This window comes from Peromyscus californicus, unplaced genomic scaffold (genome assembly GCF_007827085.1).
Source record: "Peromyscus californicus insignis strain IS unplaced genomic scaffold, ASM782708v3 Scaffold_5__1_contigs__length_169319896, whole genome shotgun sequence".
In the NCBI taxonomy this organism is placed as follows: domain Eukaryota; kingdom Metazoa; phylum Chordata; class Mammalia; order Rodentia; family Cricetidae; genus Peromyscus; species Peromyscus californicus.
Window position 1 is genome coordinate 111,171,642 of NW_026294573.1, and position 19,694 is coordinate 111,191,335.

General features: G+C 42.1%; 2 protein-coding genes across 2 annotated transcripts in view; one reads left to right on the plus strand and one right to left on the minus strand.

The window, feature by feature from the left end:
• Window positions 1-19,694, plus strand: part of Mob3b (MOB kinase activator 3B) — a 198,114-nt gene that overhangs the window by 1,809 nt on the left and 176,611 nt on the right. The gene's annotated exons all lie outside the window — the stretch shown is intronic.
• On the minus strand, window positions 2,320-4,081 carry Ifnk (interferon kappa). Its single transcript, XM_052716482.1, has 2 exons — window positions 3,499-4,081; window positions 2,320-2,351 (listed from the first exon to the last, which is right to left on the minus strand). Exons 1-2 carry the CDS (start codon window positions 4,079-4,081, stop codon window positions 2,320-2,322), a joined length of 615 nt encoding a protein of 204 aa, XP_052572442.1.

Consider the following 19,694-nt stretch of genomic DNA (forward strand, 5'->3'; position numbering starts at 1 on the left):
ATGAATGGGATCGAGATGCATGATGTGAAAGACACAAAGAATAAATAAAAAGAAAGTTAAAAAAAAGAAAGAAAGAAAGAGAAAAAGAAAAATCTTGGCAAGAGCAAAGTTAACTCCCAAACCGGCGGGAACCAGAATGGAACGGTTTCCGGAGGGTCAGCTAGAGCAGGTTTGATTGTGTGCACCTGTTGGGACCGGTGCCTCTGGCCAGCCTTGTTCGCCATTGCCAAATGTTCCTGTGGATTCCTACCTTAGATCTTCTTCTAGGAGATGCGATTTTCCGGGCCTCCCCGACTCCAACTCAGGGGAGGAGGAGGCTTCTATGGGGCCCGCCTGTGACCTACGCACCTGCCCAACGCCCTTGCTGCGGATGGGGCCGCTGCATGCTAAGCAAGTGCGCTGTTCTGAGCCACATACACCCCAGCCCTCCTTCATGCCTTTTAAGTTCTGGGCCCTGCGCAAGTCTGGTTTGTCCTTTACTAACTTAAAAGTTCTCTGAGAGACTGTTAACTCAAGAGAAACAGTATGGAGAACTTTTCCCGCGATTTCTAGATCTTACTGGTGGGTCCCTGAAAGGAAGAACAGAAATTTTTCTAAAGTGCTCAACACACTGTCCAAACGTTTTATAAAGATAAGGGCCCACAAGATCAAATTTCTTTGAAATTTGACAGTAGCAGCAGAGTAACAAACAGGACCAGCTGAAGACCTGCTTAGGTTCTGTTTGCTCAGGGAGTACCAGAGGCATCATTAAAGTCAGGGCTTGGCCCAGCCTGCCAGGAGGGAAAACACAATCATTATAGAGGAAAATAAGTGTGTTCTGCTTCTTTAATTTTAGAACCAAAAGACTTCTCCAAAAACTTACGTAGGAAAAATAGAAAATTCATAGGTGAAAAGTTAAGAACTCTATATGCCAAGCTCCAGTGAATTGCAATCTTATCCGATTATTTCCTTGGAATACGTTTCTGGAGACATAGCAGAATTGATTCACTTTTTAGGCTATTGAAGATTGCAGTATTGCCCATAGTAAGCACATGCCAGTTTACTGTCTCCCCAGCGATATATAAGAGATCTACACTCTACCCACCCTCAGCATTATCACTGTTTTCCATTTCTGTTGCGGTAAAGGGGGGAAATATTTTATTGCTGCCTCACTGAGCACTTTTTAAGCCAAAGGTGAGGAAAAAACCCTTTTTCTATTGTCCACTAACATTTCTTTATGTTGCGTGTGACCTTACTCTTTGGTGGGGTTGGTCTCTTGATAACGTGTACTCCATGAAAAGAGTGTGGTTCTGACTCGACTGCCCTCTCTGTCAAACAGTCTGTCCTGACTGGAAAGCGGTGCGTTTTCTTGGCCACTTCTTTCTCCTTCTTTTCTTGAAGGGTTGGGCCTCACACAACTGTGCTTGTCCTCTAGCGCTGAACTCCACTCCCACCCACTTAGCCAGTTCTCTTCCCTGGCACAGAGCAAACACAGGTCCAGGCCGGGCCAGGGCAGGGCAGGGCAGCGGCTCTAAGTTAGTGCAGTATCTGTGGCCGCCACCGCCTCCATAGAGCTGTCATAGAGGTCAGGCAAAGGCATCACAGAAAACACTGTGTCTGTACCTGCTTGCATTGCATGTCCTGCCTCCCCCCACCCCCGCCCCACTGCCATGATCCCAATCTAAAACGACATTACTGATGAGCTGTTATACCAAATAGATTGTAACTCGGCTTTTTTTTTTTTTTTTTTGAGACAAGCATGTATTTACTATTTTTTAGAGAAGAGACTTTTGGCCATATTAATAATCATCACAGCTCTCCACTGAGGCCTGCTCTCTGGAAAGGAAGAGAAAAGCCTATGTGCAATGCAGGGTTTCTTAATATTTTTAAATATATTACTGGAAGGATTCATACTACCTCATTTAAAGAGCAACTGGGAGATTACAAGCTGCTGGCAAGGTTTTGATCCCTGGCATGAGGCCCTTAAAGTGGTGGTTCTCAACCTGTGGGTCTCAACCCCTTTGGTGTTGTATGTTAGAGATTTACGTTAAGATTCATAACAGTAGCAAAATTAGAGTATTAACTCGTTTTATTATCTGGTTCTTTGGCTGGTAACCTAAATGCCATAATCCACAACTTTTTTTTTTTTTTTGGTATTTTTAATTTAACATTTCTTCTAACTCTTCCACTGAAATTTGTCCTTCGTTTTGCCATAGGACTTTCTTTGAGTATACTGTCTTGAGCCTTGCACTTGGAAAGTCTTGAGTCTGAAGAGTTTAGCAGCATGCTGGTGATAGCCTTAGCATAGAGGGTTCCTGAGTGTGTTTGAGCAGTCAGTTTCTATCTAAGTTCTTGCCTGAAGGTGGATGACTCTGAAATATGATGGGGGTGGGGAAGAGAAAAGTCATTCAGTCAGATGGTGAGTAAAAACAGGAGAGTTAAGTAAATAAGCTAGACAATCTTGATACAAAATAACTTTAAAAAGATAAAAGCCATTAAAGTACCAGGTATTGTTAGAATGGCTAATTCACTGAACTGGCAGCAAGTAGCTTTCCAACTGGGAAAATTGAACATGAATGCAAAATTCTCCCATAAATACGACTCTAGATGTTCGCTTTAGGGGCACACACAAAGAAAACCACCCACTATGAGAGGCTGTCACTACGTTCTCCAGCATTTTCTATGCCTTCCTCTAACCCCACTGCAGTTCTGAGGATTCGATCCAAGTGTCCTATGCATGCTAGACAAGTACGTCCTACCTTTGAGCGACATCTGTTGCCTTCTCTATACCTTTAGATATAGAAACCAAACAATATTCTCCAGGCGTGATACATGTGCTGCATTAGAATCACAGGCTCCCAAGCATTAAGGAGGAGCTTACAGATCAACTGATTGAACTATCCACCCACATTTCACTATGGACCTTGACTTTTAAAGTAACAACTTAACATTCTTTAAACTGGATCATTTCAAAGAAACTAAGCTGATAAACAATCTCAACATTTTTTTTTTCCTCTAGAAAAGAGGTGGTAAAAAAAATGAAAGGTTTTGAGTCTATAGACTGGATGTAGACGGTTAATGTGGTGAACTTTCGTAGGAGAAACAACCCTGGCAGCCTGAGAGATGATTTGTTGAAATGTTACCTTTTCAAACCTTCTCTGCTCCCTATCTGCTAACTACTGTCTTGTAACTTTCTTAGATGTAAAGGAAAGCCAATAGAAAATGGTCAAAGGAAAGTGGAAGAGAGAGAAGATGGAAAGGAAACCTTACTCTTTTCAATCTGTCTTCAGTACTTTCTAAGAAAATTCCTGGGGTCACACAGGCGCTGATTAACATGGCTGGAACTGCCTCTTCTTAAAGAGGTGAATGTGGCTAATGTGCCAAGGTCAAGCCTCAGAGACAGGAAACATTACACTGAGGACCAGTCTAACCGAGGACACAGCCACATCACACACAGCACAAGGCATGCTCAAGATGAAGGAGGAAACTATGGAGGGAAACGCAAATCTGCAAACATACCTGATTGTATTTTGAGTAGTCTTTTGAAGTTGTAAAATATCATGAAACATCTTCTCACTTCTGCTCCGACAATCTCCCAGGCACAGAAACTGTATTTCTTATCCCCCAGGAACTTCTTGATTTTGATGAAATACTTGCTCAATTCCAGGTAGACCCTCTGGGGGTACTTTGGTCGGGGGTGTTCTGTCTTATTATCCTCCTCCTTGTTCTCTTTCTCCTCATCCATAAAGCAGTCTAGCGCTTGCTGCACTTGCTCAAAAAGTCCCATTCTGATGTGCTGTAGCCGCTCCCTTGTCACAGGGGAGATGTAGCTATTCTGACTGAAAATATTTAGTGCCTGAATCGATATAAGATAGAAGGCCTCCTTCATGTCCCTTTCCACATGCTGGATGTGTGGAAGAATTTCTTTAGGGAACTCAAAATCCTTGATTTCTTTTAGACATTTTAGGGGAGAGCGGATAATGCTGCCCAGAAGTTTCACACTTTCCAAGGTGGTGTTATCCAGATAAACACAGTTCAGAGACTGGATGGGTGTGATGAATAGAGCCACAAGGATCAACGGCCATAAACGCTCTGGAGTCATCTCAGTCTTGGTGCTCCGCATTTTTTCCAAAGTAAAACATCTGTAACACCCAGGATTGATAGTCTTGTCTTAGCTACTCTTTCATGGGGTTATATACCTGTTTATCTTCGGTGGGAGGAGTTTTCCCACTTAGATTCCCAAGTCCTTTGCCTCCAGGCATTTTTTTTTTAAGTGAGCAAAGCATTACTTTAGGTTCCCAGCTGACCCATCCCAGCACTGAATAAGACACATCCAAACAAAACTGACACACGGGGTGGGGTGTAGCTTAGTAGTGGGACGTTTGCTAGGCATTTGCAAGGCCCCAAGTTCAGTTCCCAACACTAGGAGAAACAAAACAAAACAAAACCGATTCAACTCACATCAAAGACATAATAATCCTTCTGAAAAATATATTTTTGTACCTGATCCTATAGACAAATTTCTATTTTAGTTGAATTAGTCATTAACCAAATGACTGTGACTACTAATGACTAGTTCACTAGCAAGAACATAATTTAACTTTTCCCAATCTTGACAAATTAAGCTTCTGTATTTAGATATTTCTTCTTCCTTCGTCTCTCTCTTTCTTTCTTTATTGTTCTTGATGTCAAAAAGGATGACACAGTTGAGTTTTTTGCTTAGCATAGCTTTAGAAAATACAGGATGAAGGTAGCTTAGTTTTCTGTTGACATTAGAAATTAATATTTTACAGCTACCCTTTCCTTTCATTAGAGTCGTCTCTGGGTTGCATTCCATATGCTCATGTCTTAGCAGTCTTCTGGTGGGTTGTATATCTGAGAGTATTTTTTCTGCTTCATTTGTTTCTCTGGTGTAGTGTCATGCAATTTCTTTTTTATACAGTTTAGATACAGATTTAGATTAGATAGAGTATTTAAAAACTTTCACTTCATTCTCTTCCCTTCTTACTTGGTGGTTCTGGAATCTGTGAAGTATTTTGTTTGCTCCGCATGTTTTTCACCCATAAGGCATTTGGGTAGAAGGTCACCCACTTCAGCCAGCTAACTCATACAGAGGTTCCTATGACTATGCTATGATGGTCGTCTGCCATCCATGGTGCTTACCTTCTTTGGATTATGGTCTTCCTTTCTTTAAGAGGAAATGGATTCCTTTCTTTAAGAATGGAAAATACTATGACTTTAAAGGACCCTAGCTTATTTTCTTCTTTTTGTAAAAAAAAAAAGGAAACTAATGAATTTTCAATAGTATTCTATTGAAATGGGAAGCAGCTAGAGTTCTACAACAAGTAGACTGTGATTGAAATTCTGGCTTAAAAATTCTTCTTAATCATTTGGTTGCATCAAAGGCTAATTGTGGATGACTTTCTTAAACTGTTGGTTGTTATGGACCGGGTTCTTGGAAACAGGAAATATTACAGATATTCCTCTCTATACTTTATCTATATAAATTCTAATTTCACAGACTGTTTCTCTGCATGGCTGATTGTCAAAAACAAAATCAGGAAAGGGGGCTCTTTTATATGAGAATATACATTGATTTTAATCATTTGATTGTCGTAGGGAACATAATGGTGACATTGCTCAAAATCTTTCACACTCTACAATATTTTGACTCAGTAATCCTTTCTCTTAGACTTTCTCCATCCTCTTGCCCAAGAATAGTGATATCGTTAAAGATTTGGTTGTTAAACAAGGTAAGCAGCACTTGGTTAAGTAAAGCATCCAGAGAAATTTTCTGCACAAGTACTAAAAGTTATGTCGGAATATATTTGGTCACTTGAGTGACTTTATTTTGTTTCTTAAAAGAAACTTTCTTGGTCTGGCAGTGGTGATGCACGCCTTTAATCTTGGCACTCAGGAGGCTGAGGCAGGTGGATCTCTGAGTCTGGTCAGCCTGGTCTGCAGAGTGAGTACCAGGACAGCTGGGTCTACAAAGAGAAACAAAACAAAATAATAAAACAACAGCAAACCACAAACAAACAAACAAAAGCTTTCTTGGTAGGATGGATCTGGTTCCATTTTTGTTAAATGTGGATATTTGCAAACATGGACAGAAAAGGAGATCCTAAAATATTTGCATCTTATCTCTGATTGGCAAATTTAGTGATTTTTATTCTTTTATTTTTATTCGCCTATTTTATTAAGTTGTCTGTGGTCAGCACGTGTTTTCTTATTTAAAAAGCAAGCATCTTTAAGAGAAAGTGAAACAGAATCAATAAACTTCAACATTTCTACTTACAAAGGACGTTTCCCTAAGTCTGTTACTGTGGACAACGGAGAATTCTATGGGAGATCAATGTGCTGATCTCATAGCCCTTTACACAGAAACACGTTTGTGCATATCTACAAACATCTGTGAGCAAACATGTGCACACAGTGTCAATAAAGTGCACAGCACCTCTGAGGGCCCCCGCTTTCTTGCAAAGCTTGTATCATTTCCACTGAAAACTTCTAGTTCAAGCAGTTCCAGGTAGAGCTGCCTATCAGATGGGGCTTTTGCAAGGCCTTGCCTTCCTTAATTATACGTTTGTGAAGTAAATGATTGTGTAAGCGTTGATCTCCAGTTTAAAACATTCCTCCTCAGTCTCTCCAGTTCACTGCGGTGCTCAGTGTTCTTTGCACTTGTTTAGGACACTTCAGCTCTTGTGCAGCAGCCTTGCTACAGTGAGGCATCATTTCTTCCCATAGGTGAAGCAGATTGCAACAGATGCGGAAGTTCCCTGCTGTCCCCCGTCCCCCGACCCCACCCCCTCCGCGCGAGCCATGAGTGGCTTTGTTATTTTTAAGCTCTCTCCCCCCAAATCCCCTCCCATTCATCTTGTATCCTTATTTATTCAAAACTTCATTTTAAGTGTTTGTCACGTGTGACTCATGGCCCAGGTCCTATAGAAGGAGGAATACAGTGTACTACCTGATGTCAAAGAACTTGCAATTACAGGCATGTAATTGTGGGTAGACCTCATTCTCTAGGTGCTTTAAATGTCAATTGGTGCTAATCTTGATAGTATTCATGACCAAGAAGAAAGGTGGCTGGCATGCATACCCTCCCTCTCTCTGGCCATTAGGATCGCCTAATTTAGCAAATAAACCTAAGGAATATTCCTGCAATATTTCTGACATACCTGCACTAAGAGAAAACCCTTTCTCCCATTAATCTAAGATCCAAGTTTAATTTACTATTTTTATTTTATCTGGCAACTTTACTGACCCTGAGAGCTCCCATTGACCTCTGACAGAGCTCCCATTGACCTCTGACACTCCTCCTTCAGGAACACTTTCCTCTGCCTTCTCTCCATCTCCCTAGAGCTGCATTTAGCTTCATTTCTCAATGCTGGCATCACTTATGGACAGATGCAAATAACAGTGCATATTCCAAAGAGGACACATGTGTACACACTCACATGTAATTGCTAATTACCCTAATAAGAAACATTTTTGGATCATCAATCACTTGTTCAGGCCATCTGAATGTACCTCAGAATCATTGAAAGGCTATGAGGAAACATTTTTTTTTTCCCTATACATGTCTGTCACAGCTGTCCACTCTTTCATTAGCAGCATGTACATTGACGTACTAACTCTGTGCCCATGATACCTGTCTTCATTTCCCAGCATGCTCTGAAGTAGCTTTTATGTATAGTGCTGTTTCCATCAAAGGGAACACAATTAACAGTGTCTACCTTGTTATCAGTTGAACTGTGTGAAGTCCCTTTGGATTATAAGGCTGACACTAATGAACAAGATGGAATGTGTCAGACAAAATGGAGAAATGAAGCATTTCAGGGGAGACAAGCTAGTTTGGGTTTACCTCAGGGGCACATGGGTTGTGAAAATTTACTATGAAAGGACAAGTTTCCAGTCTGGACTGTTGATCATCTTTGTTACTGAGCCTGAGTCATTCCAGTTGTACTGTTTTGGAGGTAATTAAACCTTAGGGCATATGCTTCCTTACACTGAGGCCTTGACTGTGTAGGGTGTTTATTCCAGAGCAGCTCTGTGAGCTCTGCTGGACCATGCCCACTGCCTCCTTTTCCTGGTTAGCTCCTCACAGGGTCCTCTGTCCCTTCCTCTGTTGTGCTGCCCTGAACTTGTACCGGGTGGAAAGGGTCAATGACTACACCAGTCACGATATTGGCACGTTGTGAAACTTCAGTCCCTTTGGGGAAAGTGAGGCCAGAAAGCACCTCCCATCATGAAAGCTTGGCTTCTCATCATGCTCTCCTTTCCCCAGGACAGGGGAAGTCATCAGTCTGCTCTATGGCCTTGGTCATGTCTTTCTCCTGTCTGAGCACAGGTCCATGATGGCAGGAGCTGTTGGTTGGTTGCTGCCTTTTGAATGGCCTGCAGAAACCATAGAAAGTGAGAGAGCTGGGGGTGGAGAGATGGCTCAGTGGTTAAGAGCACTGACGGCTCTTCCAGAGAACCAGGGTTCGATTCCCAGCACTCACATGGCAGCTAACAAACTGTCTGTAACTCCAAGATCTGACACCCTCACATGCATGCAGTCAAAATGCCAATGCACATACAATAAAGATAAATAATTAAAAAAAAAAAGAAAGTGAGAGATATGGACCACCTCCACAGGCGGGGATAGGAGACTCTGCTTCTTAAATCGCTAAAACAGGGTTATCAAAATTCTGGTAACATTGACACCTCATGTGTAGAACTACATGCTATCATCTGCAGGTAATTATCTTAAAATGTAGATTGAAAGTTTTTCATAAAGATGAAGCCCAGAACAGACAGTTAAATGATGGAGCATTAAACCTCGATTTCCTTTTTGTTTAGGGATAAGGAGGAAAGTCAGGTATTGTGGGTGATTGAGGATATGATAGATGGCAACTGAAGTGTCTGCCATTGCTATTTTTGATGCTGCTTCTTTGAATTGCCCAAGGCTAGTTAGGTCATAAACACTTTGGTAACTCCAGTGATATCTTGGGTTCATATTTTTGGGTTGATTCATGTCTTCTAGACTAGAAATGTGACTTATACAGTTTTGTAATCATGACTCCAACTGTTTGTAGAATAAAAAGGACCATGGGATTTCCTGTGTTTCTCAAGTCTGGTTGGATATTAACTTGTAAGGACAAAAGTAAGAAAGACCTTTCTTCCACTTCTCCAAGCCTTTGTATCAGTGTTCTCAGTAGCTATGGTTTATCATATCATCATTCGGGAGGCTCTTTAGACTCGTCAACATCAGTCCTCTTTCGCAACCCTGCTGCATCATTACAGCTTCCTGCATAAGAATGATATGAACGTTAGAAGATGATCCTTGACAAAAGAAATTTATAATGTTTGAATATAAGTAAATAAATATGCACCAGTAATGAAGATGATGTTGATTTTGGGACTGTCAGAATAGCTTCCATCTACTTCCTCATTCCCCTTGTTGTCTTCTCTGGGGATGCCCTGGATGGCAGTAAGACTTTCAGAGGATAGTGGTGAAATATGCCGCCTACCAGGATAATCTTTCCCTTTCCACAGTGGACCCCAGTGGATGAGCGTGTCCATCTGAGCGTGCTGATAGCTGAGGAGAAATGTGACGGTGGGCTGAGTAATGGGCAGGAAGACGCTTGGTCCGCAGATGAGGCACCATCCTCTTTTAATCACCGTTGGCTTGCTTGTGGTCCTGTTTCTTGTCGTTAATGAAGGGCAAAGAAGCTTTGTAGAAAAAGTCCTGGGAGCTTTCTTTAGACCACCATCATCTGATGCAAATCACAGAACTCCTTATTCTTGGAGCAGTGGTGGCACTGGGAGGAGTGTTGGGGATAATTTGGTCCCAGCAGGAGTGGAGAAGGGGGTCTTTTCTTCCTGGCAACACTCCTGACCTGAGGTAGCACTGAAGCAGACTCTTTTGTTGTTGTTGTTGTTTGGTTTGGTTTTGTTTCCCCAGACAGGATTTCTCTGTGCTGCTCTGGCTGTCCTGGAACTCACTCTGTAGACCAGGCTGTCCTCGAACTCACAGAGATCCACCTGCCTCTGCTTCCTGAGTGCTGGGATTAAAGGTGTGTGCTGCTGCCATTCCCACCCCCTCCCATGCTCTACCCCCATACCCCTGTGAGCACTGACTCTTAGTCATGGAGTATAGCAGTGGAGGGCATTTAGACATAAGCCCTTGAGGTGAACTGGTGTGTGTGTGTGTGTGTGTGTGTGTGTGTGTGTGTGTGTGTGTGTGTGTGTGTGTGTTTTGTGAAGTGACTTCCTTAAGGTCACAGTACTATTTAGGGGTCAAGCAGGGCTCAGCCAAGGTGTCTTCACCTCAACTCCATCAACCTAAGTTTCCTGCTGTAGTGTGAAGATCTCCTTTTCTCACATGGGAGCATCCCTCCCCTTCATGAAAGAACAGGCATCTCAGAGACTCCAGATTATTCCTGTTCTTACCCAAGCTCTTTCGGCTGTCACAGGGCTTCTCAGTTCTGGGAGGAAACCTTTTGATAACGGAAGCTGAGTTAGGCCTAATATTCCCAATGTTTCTATAAACTTATTTTGAATTGTATAAATTAAGACTGGTTTCCCCAGACTCCAGGGCCTCATGACATCAGATTTCTGAGCTACAACGCAAAGTCATTTACTCAGAAAAACAGCTTAGAATGGGTAGCCTGAGAGTTACCGGACTTTCTTCCATACATGAAACCCACTTATTTGCTTGTGTTCTTTATTGTATCAAATTATATCATTGGATACATCAAATTAGTTTTTTCATTATGCTTGCCTTATGCATTGAGCACATAGCGTGCATAAATGTTTAATAAATATGGATAAGTATGTTGTAGTATTTTAGCTCGAGTATGCTTTTTAAATTTCAATCAATCTAATAACTACACTTTTACTATAACTGTGTAACTTCGAGTAACTCACTAGACATGTTTGTGCTTTCTAACTGGGGAGTGATGAGTGTTTGTTAGAGGAAAGGATGGTGAAGGAGTAGTTCACCTCAGTGCTAGTGCTCATAATCTAATAACATGTGCACGCCTTTAATCCCAACACTCGGGAGGCAGAGACAGGTGCATCTCTGTGAGTTCGAGGACAGCCTGGTCTACAGAGGTAGTTCCAGGACAACCAGGGCTACACAGAAAACCAAAAACCAAAAGTAAACAAACAAACAAAATACAAAAACCAAAACAACAAAAACCATGAGCACATGAGCAGATTATTGTGTAATCTGTATGGGTATTAATAGTAATAAAGGATTCTAATAGTTTAGCAGTTACTAATTCCTAACATTTTACTGTTTTTTTCTCCCTTTGTTCTCTGTTTTAGTTGGTCATGGTACTGGGAACCAAACCTGGGGCCTTGTGCATGTGCATGCTAGGTGAGCACTCAACCACTGAGCTATATTCTGTATTCTCAGTTCTTTACCTAAGTTTTTAAAACATTCTCATAGCCATTGCACAACTTAGGTATTATTGCCGTCAATTTAGAAGAGAGAAAATGGGAGATTTGAAATACTGAGCAACCTAGCCAAGGTAACAGGAGTGGAACCCGACCAAACCAGTCTTCAAAACTAAATCTGCATGAAGCCACATTGTCTTTTCAGAGACTAGGGAAGTCATGATTTTTGTTTAAACTTCACTGTATCTTTGCATTAACAGACTCACTCCCAAAAGGATTTGAAGCTGCTTGAAGTAATACAGAATGCAAGGGAGTAAAAAGTAATTAAAGAAATCAGAGTTGAGGGAAAATAAGACGAAGTCAAGGATATAACCAGAATGAATGAATGCACGCCAGAATGTCCAATGGCATTATTGCAGAGAGTTGGAAATTGTCCCTGGGCTTTCTACAAGCAAAGAGAAAATATAATATAATCTATTAAAAGGTTCACAGTATCTCAAATGGAAAGAGGCAGCCAGACTGAGTGCTCAGTAGACCCAAAGCTTTCGCTGGTGCTGCTTCCTGGCAGGAGTGTTCTCTAAGGGCCTTCCAGAGAGCACTGGAGGATGTCTAGGCAAAGATCCCCTCCCTTGACTTCCTCACAGGAGGGTCCATCCTCAGGGACTTTGCTGACCTGGTTCTTGAAACTTTGCTCTGTGCAGGCTGATGTCTCTGCCAGCTCCTTGGCAGGCACTGTGCAGGGGCTCAGTGGTTTCTCTCATGTTCAGCTATAGAAGGGAGTTCAGAGGTTCGCTGGAGTCAGGTAGCATTTCTTTGTCATCTGAAGTAGGGAAAACTGCGCTCACACATTGGCGTTCTCAGGGGCATTTAGTGTGGAGAGACTTGCCTTACATTTCCAGTGTCTGATCCAAGCCTGCATTTCCCATTAGAGGCACCAGGAACTGTGGAGGAAATAACTTGTAGGCACCAGTCTCTACCATTTAGTCAGACCTGGAAAACACACTGCCCTGTCAAGTGAGCTGGGTCATAAACAAAGCTGAAGTCATGCTGAACTTCCGTGGCATCCTGAGTTTGATGTGAATAGTGCCTTCCAAGGAATAGTCTTGGATACAACAGTCTGTCTGTCTGTCTGTCTGTCTGTGTGTCTGTCTGTCTCTCTCTCTCGTGTGTGTGTGTGTGTGTGTGTGTGTGTGTGTGTGTGTGTGTCTGTCTGTCTGTCTGTCTGTTGTCTGTCTGTCTGTCTGTCTCTGTCTCTCTCGTGTTCTGACAAGTTTCCTGACTTAAGGTTCAAAGCCAGAACAGCTTCATGTCTCCAAACACTATAACTACTTAAATTTTGACATAAATCTTGGGATTACCAATTCTATATTTTTGTTGTTGTTAAGGGTAAAGCTCAGTGTGAAAAGGGCCATGTGAATGTCCTCAGACAGTTTTATATTCCCAGGGGACATGTAGTTAAGATTGTACAATTGGGCTGTCCTTGTACAGCAGGACAGGGCAGTGACAATTATTGCCAAATATGGTAATATAGTTTTTCATGGATGGTCCCCGTTGCTAAGTCATTGATGTTGAAATATATATTGCTGACACATTTCATCTACTTATCTATCCTTCTTTGAGGGTATGATGTTTGATCCAGGTGTTAAAGAGGGTAGGAGTGCTGGCTGGAGGTTAGTGTCATCATAAATACCCAAGATTTCAGACTGTAAAAACAAAATTATAGGGTCTTATAAATTTTATGAAGGAAATAAGCAGGGCAAGAAGCTAATGGGGTGAAGGGATATGTAATCTGAGACACAAAAAGAAAGATAAATCAGCCATGTAAAGAGCTGTAAGGAAAGTATTTGGGGCAAAGGGAACAGGAAGTTAAGGTGTTGAGGGAAAGAAGTTGGGGTATTTATGCAAAGGAGAGTAGATGATGGGAAGGAAGAAAATGAGGCAGGTACCAGAATAGCTGGCATTGGGTGGGGCGTGGCAAGGCAAATACAGTTCCTGTTTTACCGTAAGACCAATGAAAATACGGGGAAGGAGTTTTGAGCAGGAGAGCTACTGGTATGATGCGGCATGCATTTTAGAAAGATGCTTTGAGGAGCTGCGTGTGAGGATATTTGGAGCACACAAGGAAGCGAGGAGACCAAACTGAACAGGTTTTCAGTGGACCAGAGGGGTTCAGATAGAGACAGGAGCAGAGGTACAGAGTATAGTTGGAGGCATGATTTTATTAAGTTGCCTGTGATGTGTTTGGTCCAAGTTAACTTCTGTGAAACCAGCGAGGGTTTCCAGAAGGGCCATCGATTATTAATATTCCTTTGATGATATGACCTTAACCAAATTAGCATGATTATTTTCTAAAAGTCAAAAGTAATCTCAAGGAGCTTTAGATCTTTAGCTGGATGACCTCGTTAGATTTTGTGTCTTATACCTCAGGCATTATCCTAAATAATTTACTTAATTGATCTTAGGGTGAAGTTGGGACTTGAATTTCTACATGTTTGGCTTCAGGCTTAAGTTCCTGAGACTATCCCCTGGTGTAATTCTTAGGTAAAGACAAAACAAATGCATAGCCTTGTATATTTTAACATTTAAATAAGATGTTTCAGATGTACTTAAGCCATGGATAACACTCTGTCATCAAATCATAATGGAATATAATCACACAATTAAGAAATCATGTAATTGCTTAAGTTAAGAACATGATCCTGAGCTGGAGAGATGGCTCAGCAGTTGGGAGCACTGACTGCTCTTCTGGAGGATCCAGGTTCAATTCCCAACACCCGCACAGAGGCTCACAACTATCTGTAACTCCAGTTCCAAGAGATCCATTGCCCTGTTCTGGTATCCTCGGACACCAGGCATACATGTGATGGACAGGCATACATGCCGGCAAACATCCAGGTTAAATAAATTAAAAAAAAAATTCTTAAAAGAAAAGAACATGATCCTTATTTGTTACTAAATATAAAGGAATGTATCTAACAACACCAATTTTCTCCAATTTGACTTTTTTAAAAAAACCTCAAAAATGTCTCTGCATTAACCCTCTAAGTCACACTACATTCTCATGGAACACTGCTGCTCACGGGGCAGGGCAGGGCCTCCATTTACCTGGAGTTAAGCTGTCTTTTGAGGCTTTCTTTGCATCATAGAGACATCCACTGGAATGAAGTTTCTGTACATTAAAGCGGACTTTCATTGTTTTCCTAAGCTTTTGGCACATTGTAAGGTTAACTGAAGTAAAACCTAGTCTGCAGGGGCTGGAGAGATGACTCAGTGGTAAACACTTGTTCTCTCAGAGGACCTCGGTTCGGTTCCCAGTACCCATGTGGTGGCTCACAGCCATCCGTAACTCCACTTCCAGGGGATCCAACACCCTCTTCTGACTTCCAAGGGCACCAGACATGTACCCAGTGCACATACCAACATTCGAGGAAAACCCTCATACACATACAATGAAAATAAACAAATCCTTAAATAAATAAAGAAGACCTGCTTTCCAATGAAATCTTAGTCTTGGAGCATATTTTGTGAGCAGGGATCTGATTTGGCACACTGATTAATTATTTTTATATATAATCTGATGACATTCTTTGAAAATCCCAGGATTTCATTTACCAGCTACTGTAAAAACAAAACAAAACACTCTGAACCAGAGACTGCTTCAAAAGTAGCAGGAGCAGTTTTAGCTTGTCTCAGTTCTGAGCAGGAAACTGAGCTGCAGTTGGCCTTCCTCCAAGCAGCGACCAGACACAGAGCCGCTCTGTCTTGTGGCTCCATCATCTTCCACATCTTTCTGTTTTTGCTTGTCAAGCAGAGGGAAGAGGCAGCGTAGGTGAAGTGTGCATGGCCGAGCGACACGAGGTTAGACCTCAGAAAGTGGGTACCAGTGCTAGTCGCATCCCCTTGCCTTGAACTTACAGCTAAGTGCAAGGAATTCTAGGACATTTAGTTACCTGAATGGGAAAGGAAGAAAGTAGGTTGGTAGCTGTTAGCCCATCTCAACCAATGCCTGGCAGTCAAAATGTGCAGACAGGGATGTGAGTTGGTTCAGGTCAGGAGTGGCATAAGACATAAATGATAAAAACATACAACTTCACTTTGTCAATTTAAAAATAATTAAAGTTACTAACAAGAAAGGAAAGAAGGAATAAATACCTAAATAAATGAATGAATAAATAAATAATAAATAAATAAATAAATAAATAAACAAACAAACAAACAAACAAATAAATAAATAAATAAAATGCTAGACTCCATGGCCATGTAGCTCATGCACAAGGCCTTGGGTTTGATGCCCAGCACCATAGTAGTCAGAAAGAGAGGTAGGGGTGGTGTCCTGGCTGGTTTTATGTCACCTTGACAGAAGCTAGAGTCATCTGAGAGGAGGGAACCTCAATTGAGAAAATGCCACCATAATATGAGGCTGTACAAAAGCCTGTAAAGCATTTTCTTAACGACAAACGGGGGAGGGCCCAGGCCTTTGTGGCTGGGGTTATCCCCCGGCTGGCAAGGCATGGGGAGCAACAGGAAGCAGCACTCCTCCATGGCCTCTGCACCAGCTCCTGCCTCCAGGTTCCTCCTGTGTGAGTTCCTGCCCTGACTTCTTCAGTGAGGGACAGTGATGTGGAAGCATAAGCAGAATAAACCCTTTCCTCTCCAAGCTGCATCTGGTCGTGGTTTTTCGTCACAGCACTGAGACAGGTGGGCAGGGACTGAGAGACCCCTTCAGGAACATTCTTGTTAGCGCTGTGGCACCCAGGAGTAGTACTGCTAGTGTACTTGCATTATTATAACAAAAAATCCTGCAAGATGGCTATTTCAATAGTTGAAAAACCACAGCTGCAAAAGGTTGCATAACTTGGCCAAAGTCACACAAAACTAGTCTGTGTGGTTCTGTCAGGCTGTTATTATTTAAGTAAAAATGTCTTGAATATGCCATGCTTTGTTTTTTCTTAATAAAAAAAAATTGTCACCTAATAGCCTGACCACCCTCCCCTGTCAAAAACAACATCTTTATAAGAAAGAACTTTACAGTCTTCCTGGCTTAGACAAAATGAGTTGGACACATGGACCCCTTCTCTGTCTTTGCAGCTCAGGGCCTTTCTTATGAGCTCAGGAGGATGCTGGGACCTGGGTGTGAGACCCAATCTCATGCACGGGAGACCTCATGCATGGTTCCAGGGAGTGGCTGGGATTCACTTCTGCTGTGGCAGCTGGAATAGGGACTACCACTCCTGTGAGAGGAGCCAAGAGCCTGAGCTGGTGAAGGGCTCTTCACCAAGGACTTTGGGCATCCTCCTGCGGAGATAAGTTGTGGGCAGGCCCAGGAGCAGCAGGTGGTTAAAACAGAGGAGGGTGTACAGCTTTTCTTTCTCCCTCCCTCCTTAACTCCTGCCCTTTTTCCTTTCTCCTTCCCTCCCTCCCTCCTTCCTCCCTCCCTCCTTCCTCCTTCCTACCTCCCTTCTTCTCGTTCTTTCTTTATATAATGGGTTTCGGATTTTCATACATCTCTTGCTTTTGTTGACCCTCCTCCCCACCCCTCAGATCCCTGCCCTCCTTGCTTGTCCCCGCCCTCCTCAAAGCAGTCTCCATTCCACTTCTGTGCCACCTGTGTTCTGTCACCTCTCTGCTCTCCTCACTTCCTTCAGGATCTCTTTTTTTTCCCTTCCACGGTCCATTCCATTGCATCATGACCTGTACCCACACACGCACACAGGAAAATTAAAATCTAGAATCTACATATGATAGAAAAACTGCGGTCCTTGACTTTCTGAGTCTGGAATACATCGATTAATACAATAATTTCTTATTCCATCCATTTGCCAGCAAATGTCATAATTTCATTTTTCTTTGTGGCTGAATAAAATTTCTGGTGTCTATTTTCATTATCCATCCCACTGTTGATGGACAGTAGGCTGTTTCCATTTCCTATATACTATGAAGCGTGCAGCAATAAACATAGATGTGAAAGTATGTCTGTCGTTGAACTTGGGGTGTATGTCCATGAGCTAAGTCATATGGTCCTTGTACTTTTTCTTCATGGAGATTCCTCAACCCTGATTCCCATCGTGGCTGTACCAGCTTCCATTCCCCCCAGTTGCCCTTTTCTCACATTTCCTGACATGTGTTGTCATTTGTTTATTTTTTTAAATGGTGTGACTTGTGTAGGGTCTGCCATTGGAATCCAAACACATCAGAATCACAGGCAGTTGTGACACACCCATATTAGTGCCAGAGAGTGAACTGACGTCTTTGGAAGAGCAGAGCATGCTCTAACCGCTGAACCATCTTTCCAGTCTCCTTTGTCTCCAGCAGGGCCCACTCTAACTCAGGTACAGTGGAATGGCAAGAGAGTTTTCACCTGCATTTCCCTGTTGACTGAGGATTTTAAAAAGTACTCTATGGCTATTTGTGTTTCATCTTTTGAGAACTGTCTGCTTGGTTCACAAACTGGCTGACCAATCTGAAGATTCAGGTGCTTTGCTTTGCTGAACTTTGGAGATTCTTCCACTATTGACGCTCCTTTTGGAATATAAGAGGCAAAGTGTTTTCCTATTCTGTAGGACATCTTCTCTCTATACCGATAGCTTCCTTTGCTATGAAGGAGTTTTAATTCCATAAAGATCTCATTTGCCCATTTTGGGGGTTATTTGCTGTGCTACTACAGTTTTGTTCAGAAAGTTCTTGCCTATGCCCATATCCAAAGGCATTTCCCCTCTAGTCATAGTAGTATTGGGGTTTTATATCAAGGTCTTAGACCCATTTTGAATTGATTTTGGTTTTTGTTGTTGTTTGGGGATTTTTTGGTTTTATTTTGTTTGTTTGTTTGTTGGTTGGTTTTTGGTAAGGAGAGATATAGATCTAACTTTATTCTTCTGCATGTAGATATCTAGTTTCCCCAGGACCATCTGTTGAAGAGGCTGTCCTCTTTCCAGTGCATGTATGTGCATATTTGTCGGAAACGGCTGTTTAGGTTTATTTCTGGGAATTCTGCTCTGTTGTTGCTCTGCGTGTCTGTTTGTGGCCGCACATGCCACTTCTGTCACTATGGTTCTTTAGTGTAGTTTGAGGTCAGACATTGCACTCCCTGCAGTGGCGCTGTTTCTGCTTTGGTTGACTTGGCCGTTTGGGGCCCTTTGTGTTTCCATGTTAATTTTATTGGTTTTGTCCTTATAGTTTTGTGAAGAGCATCAGTGGAATTTTGATGGGGATTGCTTGGAATTTACAGATTACTCTTGGTAATATAGCCATTTTCGAGATATTAATTCTACCAATCTGGTAACTTAGGAAGTCTTTCCACTGTCTAATGTCTTTTCCCAGTTTCTTAATGTTTTCACTGTAGATCCTTTAACCCCTTTGCTTAGGTTTATTCCTATGCTTTTTGTTGTAGATGATGTTGTTTTGTTTTGAATTTTTGGAGCTGTTGTGAATGGGATTTTTTTTTCTTATGTTTCTTTCTCAGCAAGTTTACTTTTGGTATACAGAAAAGCCTCTGATTCTTGTATGTTGATTTCACATCCTGCGTCTTTGCTGAAGGTACTTATCAGATCTAAAACAGAAGCTGTTACCAGGGAGGAGTCTACTGCTCGGACAGGCCTGAGCCTGCTGGTTTTTGGAGGAATGTGGAAGTCTTGGGGATTTTGGACTAGACAAATGGTTGGACACTTGATGGGCGCTCCCAGTGGGAGCCTGGAGCAATGAGGATTGTGGAGGACTAGCTCCAAAGGCTTCAAAGGAAAGCAGTATTAACAACTGATCTAGAGACTATTCTAGTGTATTTTGGCAAAGAATGTGGCTGCCTTTTGCCCATGTCCTAAGAATCTGTCTGAGGCTAAATTGTAAAGCAATGAACTGATTTTATTTGGTGGAGTAGATTTTCAGACAGTCTAGTATTGTCTCTGTCATGTAGTTATTAGTTATCATGCTTATGCAGTTCTACAGTGAAAAAAAAGTGCATGTGGGCAAAAAGAAATACAAAATGTGTGGCTTGAAGAGAGAAGCAGCACCAGGAAATTTAATGTTGGAGACAAGGCTCATGCTGAAAGGGATGAGAAGGTTTTTTTAATTATTTATTTTTACTTTATGTGCATTGATGCTTTGCCTGCATCCTGCCTGTATGTCTGTGTGAGGGTATCAGATCTTGGAGTTACAGGCAATTGTGAGCTGCCATGTGGTTGCTGGGAACTGAACCCGGGACCTCTGGAAGAACAGTCAGTGCTTTTAACATCTGAGCCATCCCTCCAGCCCCGAGATGAGAAGATTTTTAAAAAGCCTGATCCAAAATGGAATAAAGGGAGTGGTGCCCTCAGGGCAAGACCCTATCCAGT

Bases quoted from the DNA above. Each gene is read 5' to 3' on its own strand.
- Ifnk (XM_052716482.1), bottom strand. From the start codon at position 4,081: ATGACTCCAGAGCGTTTATGGCCGTTGATCCTTGTGGCTCTATTCATC. The intron at 2,352-3,498 runs GTATGTTTGCAG...ATCATATTTCAG, and splicing joins ACTACTCAAAATACAATCAG to AGTCATCCACCTTCAGGCAA.